This window comes from Chiloscyllium plagiosum, chromosome 48, assembly GCF_004010195.1.
Source record: "Chiloscyllium plagiosum isolate BGI_BamShark_2017 chromosome 48, ASM401019v2, whole genome shotgun sequence".
NCBI classification, from domain to species: Eukaryota; Metazoa; Chordata; class Chondrichthyes; order Orectolobiformes; family Hemiscylliidae; genus Chiloscyllium; species Chiloscyllium plagiosum.
Window position 1 is genome coordinate 2,928,100 of NC_057757.1, and position 7,548 is coordinate 2,935,647.

At 52.1% G+C, this 7,548-nt stretch overlaps 1 protein-coding gene across 1 annotated transcript; it reads left to right on the plus strand.

The window, feature by feature from the left end:
* Positions 1-348: 348 nt before the first annotated feature.
* Positions 349-7,542, plus strand: LOC122544384. Its single transcript, XM_043683629.1, has 3 exons — positions 349-683; positions 6,242-6,637; positions 7,274-7,542. Exons 1-3 carry the CDS (start codon positions 518-520, stop codon positions 7,540-7,542), a joined length of 831 nt encoding a protein of 276 aa, XP_043539564.1. The 5' UTR covers positions 349-517.
* Positions 7,543-7,548: the final 6 nt, after the last annotated feature.

Sequence of the window (7,548 nt, forward strand, 5' to 3'; positions counted from 1 at the left end):
AATCTCACACTCCTGCACACGCACACACAATCTCACACACCCTCATACATTCCCTCATACAGTCACACACGGATACTCAGACATACAGTCACACACAGACACACACACACTCTCTCACACACTCAGACACACAAACGTTCACACACACACACACACAGAGACTGCTGTGCTGTCCTCAGTCCAGTTTCTTAGCCGGTCAGGCAACAGTTCTGCCCTAACGGGGCCTCTAAGGAAGGGTCACTGTATCTGAAACGTGATCTCTTGAGTTCTCCCTGCTGAGCCTGCAGAGATTTCCCCACAGTTTCTGTTTTACTTTCAGATTTCCTGCCGTTCTTTCGGGCCGGGGGAGGGAGGGGATGTCTGAAGCACAATCAACTCTTGTTCAATAAACCCGACTGTACATATTCAATAGAAGCAGGGCAGAGAGTGATGTTAGGAGTGTTATTGAGGGTGTTTAGCCCCAGGTGGGGAAATTCAAGAATTTCACCAGGAAAGTCCGAAACATCTTGACAGAGCAATGATTGTTAACCGTGTGGGATTTGGTGGGTGTGGAATTTCAGCAGCACATTCTGAGCATTTATACGCAGCCAGCCAGTCAGATCTATGCAGATATCGAGGAGACACCATGGGCTTGGCCAGGGTGCTTTCAGCCTGTCTACTTCTCTCTACAATATCAGACGCAGGTAAGGAGTCTCAAACATTACCCTGAATGTGATACCATTGTAGTGATCTACACCGTCAGGACAGCTGAGGGGTGGGATAGAGCTCTCTGACAGAGTGCAGGAGGAAGGCAGCTGGGTGGGGAAACGGGGAGATGTGCTCAGTGGATACGGTGGGAGTGGGATAGGGTTTACCCCCCCCCCCTTCACACTGGGAGGGATGGAAGTTCAGGGGTAATCTGATGGTCACCTCAGGGTCCTACGTACATTGGACTCGATGGGCCAAATGGCCTCTTCTCGCTAGCGATTCTCTGAAGACTATGTTCAGGGGAGTTGGGAAGGAAGGGTGGGGGGGACAACTCGGGGAGGGCTACAATATTCCAATAGGATTTCGATAAGTACATGAACAGGGGAGCTTTGGAGGGATATGGGCCAGGCGCAGGCAGGTGGGACAAGGTTAGTTTGAGATTATGGTCGGCATGGACCGGTTGGGCCGAAGGGTTTGTTTCCACACTGTATGACTCCTCCTGATGAAGGGCTTATGCCCGAAACGTCGATTCTCCTGCTCCTCGGATGCTGCCTGACCTGCTGTGCTTTTCCAGCAACACACTCTGGACTCTGATCTCCAGCCTCTGCGGTCCTCACTTTCACTCCACCACTCTGACTGGACTGGGTAAACACAGAAAGGATCAGCGAATCAGAGAATCCCTACAATGTGGAAACAGGCTATTCGGCCCAACAGGTCTACACCGACCCTCTGGAGAGTGACCCACCCAGACCCATTCCCCTACCCCATTACTCAACATTTACCCCTGACCTAACCTGAACATCCCTGGGCACTATGGGACAATTTAGCACGGCCAGTCCACCCTAACCTGCACATAGAGTCGTTGAAATGTACAACATCTAAACAGTCCCTTCAGTCAACCCGTCCATGTCAACCAGATATCCCAACCCAATCTAGTCCCATTTGCCAGCGCTTGGCCGATATCCCTCCAAACCCTTCCCATTCATATCCCCATCCAGTTGCCTTTTAAATGTTGTCATTGTACCAGCCTCCACCACTTCCTGTGGCAGCTCATTCCATACACGTACCACCCTCTGCGTGAAAAAGTTGTCCCTCAGGTCTCTTCTAACGTTTTCCCCTCTCACCCTAAACCTATGCCCCTGGAGTTCTGGACTTCCCCACCCCAGGGAAAAGACTTTGCCCTACCCTGGGAAAAAGGCCAATTTGCCCTGTCCACGCCTCTCATAGTTTTGTAAGCCTCTATAAGGTTACCCCTCAGCCTCCGACACTCCAGGGAAAACAGCCCCAGCCTGTTCAGCCTCTCCCTGTAGCTCAAACCCTAACGGCTCCAGACCAAAGGCAAGACCTTTGGGATGAGGTGGGGGAGGGTCCTTCAGGGGTGAGCACTGGTGCAACGGACTGAATGGCCTTGAGCTATCTTCCACCTGCTTTCCTGAAGGTCGGACATTATGGACAGTGGTGGCGAGGGGGCGCTGGCGGGGTCGAGGAGGTGGGGAAGACATTGTTGGAGAAGGCAATCCAGCAACTCACTGGGCTTTGGGGGTTGGGTTGGGTTGGGGAGGGTGGGCTTCCTAATCTCTCCGAGGGGCAGCAGAACGCACGGAGGGTTGAGGGTCACGAGGCTGGAGGCCAGTCTCCAGCCTGTTCCACACATTGATGTGGAGGAGCTGGTGTCGAACTGGGATGGACAAGGTTAAAAATCCCACAACACCAGGTTATAGTCCAACAGGTTTATCTGGAAGCACTAGCTTTCGGAGCACTGCTCCTTCATCAGGTGGTTCTGGAACAGGATCATAAGACACAGAATTTATAGCAAAAGATTACAGTGTCATCCAACTGATGTGATATATTGAACAAACCTAGCTTGCTGTAAGTCTTTCATCTTTTAGAATGAGTTGCAGGTTTATAGAAATTATAGAATTTATAGCAACAGGATTGCATTGGCAAGGAATGTAATCTTAAACAAATTTTGTTTGAGACCCTTTATCGGTCAGAGTATTGAGTACAGGAGTTGGGAGGTCATGTTGCAGCTGTACAGGACGTTGGTTAGGCCACTGTTGGAATATTGCGTGCAATCCTGGCCTCCTTCCTATCGGAAGGATGCTGCGAAACTTGAAAGGGTTCAGAAAAAATTCAGAAGGATGTTTCCAGGGTTGGAGGGTTTGAGCTACAGGGAGAGGCTGAACAGGCCGGGGCTGTTTTCCCTGCACTGCCGGAGGTTGAGGGGCGACCTTATAGAGGTTTACAAAATCATGAATTTAGTAAGGCGTTTAAGAAGATTGCCCATGGTAAACTAATGGAGAAAGTGAAGTCACATGGTGTGCAGGGTGTTCTAGCAGGTGGATAAAGAACTGGTTGAACAACAGGAGACAGAGAGTAGTAGCTGAAGGGAGTTTCTCGAAATGGAGAAAGGTGACCAGTGGTGTTCCACAGGGGTCAGTGCTGGGGCCACTGTTGTTTGTGATATACATCAATGATCTGGAAGAGGGCACTGTTGGTCTGATCTGTAAGTTTGCAGATGACATGAAGATTGGTGGAGTAGCAGAAAGCATAGGGGACTGTCAAAGAATACAGGAGGGTATAGATAGACTGGAGAGTTGGGCGGAAAAGTGGCAGATGGAGTTCAACCCGGGCAAATATGAGGTGATGCATTTTGGGAAGTCTAATTCTGGAGCGAACTATACTGAAAAGGGAAGAGCCTTGGGAAAAGTTGCTGGGCAGAGAGATCTGGGAGTGCAGGTCCATTGTACCCTGAAGGTTGCTGCACAGGTGGATAGAGTGGGCATATAGTATGCTAGCCTTCATTGGACGGGGTATTGAGTACAAGAGCTGGCAGGTCATGTTAAAATTGTACAAGACATTGGTTCGGCCGTGTTTAGAATACTGTGTACAATCCTGTTCACCACATTACCAAAAGGATATGGGCGCTTTGGAGAGGGTGCAGGGAAGGTTTACGAGGATGTTGCCTGGTGTGGAAGGTGCTAGCTATGAAGAAGGGTTGAGTAGGTTAGGGTTAATTTCATTAGAAATAAAGGAGATTGAGGGGGGACCTGATTGAGGTTTACAAAATCATGAAGGGTATAGACAGGGTGGATAGAGACAAGCTTTTTCCCAGGGTGAGGGATTCAATAACGAGAGGTCACGTGTTCAAGGTGAGAGGATAGAAGTTTAAGGGGGGATACACGCGGAAAATATTTTACACAGAGGGTGGTAGGTGCCTGGAAGGCGTTGCTAGCAGAGGTGGTAGAGGCAGGCAAGATAGATTCATTTAAGGTGCGTCTGGACAGATGCATGAGTAGGTGGGGAGCAGAGGGATACAGATCCTTAGGAATTGGGCGATAGGTTTAGACAGTGGATTTGGATCGGTTCAGGCTTGGAGGGCTGTTCCTGGGCTGTAAATTGTTTTGTTCTTTAGATAGACAAGGCCTTTTCCCCGGGGTGGGGGAGTCCAGAACTCGAGGGCATCGGTTTACGATGAGAGGGGAAAGATATAAAAGGGATCGAAGGGGCAACATTTTCACACAGAGGGTGGTGCGTGTGTGGAAGGTGCTGCCAGAGGAAGTGGTGGAGGCTGGTACAATGACAGCATTTAAAAGGCATCTGGATGAGTATTTCAATAGGAAGGGTTCAGAGGGATATGGGCCAAGTGCTGGCAAATGGGATTAGATTAGGATATCTGGTTGGCATGGACGAGCTGTACTGAAGGGTCTGTTTCGGTGCTGTGCATCAATGTGACTCCATGACTCTGTGACTCTTTCATCTTTGGACTGGAACCTGGTGGTGTGAGATTTTTAACTCAGTTCCACACAGAGAGCTGCAGAAACTCTGAGTCGCCAGCTGGGGGCGGTGCTGCCCACAAGACCCAGGGAGGAGGGAGCGTTCATGAAAGTTTTCTTTCTGAAAAGTTTTGAATATTTCCCCCCATCCGTCAATGCCAATGTTTTGAGGCGCCCCGGGACGGCGGTGGGGAAATGAGCACGCCTGTGAATTCTTCTAGCGCCCGTCAGAAACTTCCCTCACTCCAGTTCACCTGAGAGAGCGAGACACACACACACATAGGGTTGACAAAGTTATCAGGGACTTTTCCACATTGTTGTGGGAGAACTCCGGAGAGGGAGCATGTTAGGGAAATCCCCCTCTGGTTCGATGGGCAATCCTAAATGTCATAATGACCTGAAGACAATAGACAATACGTAGGCCATTCTGCCCTTCGAGCCTGCACCACCATTCAATATGATCATGGCTGATCATCCTTAATCAGTATCCTGTTCCTGCCTTATCTCCATAACCCTCGATTCCACTTAAACTCAAGGGTAGCGAGCTGAAAATGTGTTGCTGGAAAAGCGCAGCAGGTCAGGCAGCATCCAGGGAGCAGGAGAATCGACGTTTCGGGCATAAGCCCTTCTTCACATTAAACTCAAGGGTATACAAGCCCAGTCGCTCCAGTCTTTCAGCATAAGGTAGTCCCGCCATTCCAGGAATTGACCTTGTGAACCTACGCTGCACTCCCTCAATAGCCAGAATGTCTTTCCTCAAATTTGGAGACCAGAACTGCACACAGTACTCCAGGTGTGGTCTCACCAGGGCCCTGTACAGCTGCAGAAGAACCTCTTTGCTTCTATACTCAATCCCTCTTGTTATGAAGGCCAGCATGCTATTAGCCTTCTTCACTACCTGCTGTACCTGCATGCTTACCTTCATTGACAGGTGGACAAGAACACCCAGATCTCTTTGTACTGCCCCTTTACCTAAATTGACTACATTTAGGTAGTAATCTGCCTTCCTGTTCTTGCCACCAAAGTGGATAACCATACATTTATCCACATTAAACTGCATCTGCCGTGCATCCGTCCACTCACCTAACCTGTCCAGGTCACCCTGTAATCTCCTAACATCCTCATCACATTTCACCCTCCCACCCAGCTTTGTGTTTGAAAGCTCTCAAACTGACCCCATCCCCAGCTCTCTCTCCCCTTCCCAAAGACCACCCATCCAACTCTGTGCAACTTGTAGCTGCACAAAACACAGGAACCATCCATCAGAGTTAACAGGAGAAACTATAACCAGCACTGTGCAGTGAAACATATGGGTACTTTCTCAGCTTTGTTTACAGTTTTTTTAAGACCACTCCTAACTTGCTCGTTCTCCCCATGTCCTCCAGTTTCCTCCCACAGTCCAAAGATGTGCAGGTTGGGGTGGATTGGCTGTGCTAAACTGTCCCATAGTGCCCAGGGATGTGCAGGTTAGGGTGGATTGGCCGTGCTAAATTGTCCCATAGTGCCCACTCCCCCCTTCTCCACACCCCCGCTCTCCACCACCCCTCACTCCCCTCCCATCCCCACTGTGAGTCTGTGGTGGTGGTGGTGGGGGGGGAGGGCCAGACTGTTGTGGGCTGACTGTCGGGATCTTGCTGTGTAATTTGTCGGGCCGTGGCGAGAGCGATGCAGGGACGCAAACCCTTGCTCCATATCGGCGAGGGGCGGGGGATGGTATTTTGCGACAGAGGGTTTAATCGTTTCCCCCCCTCCCCCACTCTCTCCCCCCACGCCCACAGCAGAGCTGACCTGCGAGGGGCGAAGTCGGCGGGATCCGCTCACCGTCCGGGGGAGACTTGGAGACGGGGTCCTCCTGCCGTGCGCCTTCGCCTGGAGGGGCCGAAGCCCCGGGAGGCACATGGTGGTGTGGCAGCTGGACAGCGGTGGGGTCAGGGGTCAGGGTGAGCGGCTGGTGTACGGCTGGGACAGCGAGGGGCCGGGGGACACTGAGGAGCGCGGCGACCGTTTCACCCACCGCACCAGCATGAGGCGCCGCTGGTTCACCACCGGAGACGCCGGCCTGTCCATCGGCGGACTCTCCCAGGGGGACGAGGGCACCTACAGATGCTGGGTCACCACCCTCCGGCCTCACCGCAGGAAGCTCTGCTCCGAGGTGACCCTCACCGTCCAACCAGGTGAGCGGGCGGGGGGGGGAGGGGGGGGGGGAAACGGGTCAGTGCCGGGGGGTGGGGCGGGGGTTTAACAATCTCCAACAAACCCCCCTCCCCATCAGCGAGGGACAGCCCACCACACGCTCTCACCTCGCCAACAATGTCACGGTGTCCCTTGGCCCATCGTGCTCCGTGCTGACCCAAATGTCCGCCGACGCTAACCCCATTTCCTCAGCCCATGTCCTTCCCCGTCGCTGTATTTGCCCTTCGGCCCATTGAGCTCTGTGCTGACCCAAAATGTCCGCCCACGCTAATTCCATTTCCTTGGCCCAGGTCCTTTCCCACCCCCCGTATTTGCCCTTTGACCCACACATCTCACCTTTCCAAACTACAAACCTTTTGCCTCTACAGTGTCCGTATCCCTCTATGCCCTGCCTGGCCGTGTACCTGTCTCCATCACCTCCCCTGGCAGGGAATTCCAGGCACTGGGCAGAAGTGGGCACTGCAGATGCTGGAGATCAGAGTCGAGAGTGTGGCGCTGGAAAAACACCCGAGGAGCAGGAAAACCGACATTTCGGGCAAAAGCCCTTCATCAGGCACTGACCACCCTCTGTCTTGCAAACATCTCCTTTAAAGCTTTCCCTCTGTTTTACTCTTCAGCCCTTGCCCCTGGAGGTGACTGGCATTTCGTTCCAGCTGGACTGGTTGATCCAGGGACCCAGCTAATGTCCCAGGTTCGAATCTCGCCACAGCCGAGTTTGAATTCCATTGGAAACAGAAATCTGCAGTTACGCGTCAAAACGCTGATCACGAATCCATCATTGATTATTGGTTGGGGGGAGACCCGTCCAGTTCAACCATGTCATTCAGGCCTACACGTGACTCCAGACCCATTATGTGGGCCCTTAATTGCCCTCCAGGGCAGTTAGGGGATT

Bases quoted from the DNA above. Each gene is read 5' to 3' on its own strand.
- LOC122544384 (XM_043683629.1), top strand. From the start codon at position 518: ATGATTGTTAACCGTGTGGGATTTGGTGGGTGTGGAATTTCAGCAGCA. The intron at 684-6,241 runs GTAAGGAGTCTC...CCACGCCCACAG, and splicing joins CTCTACAATATCAGACGCAG to CAGAGCTGACCTGCGAGGGG. The intron at 6,638-7,273 runs GTGAGCGGGCGG...TTTACTCTTCAG, and splicing joins GACCCTCACCGTCCAACCAG to CCCTTGCCCCTGGAGGTGAC.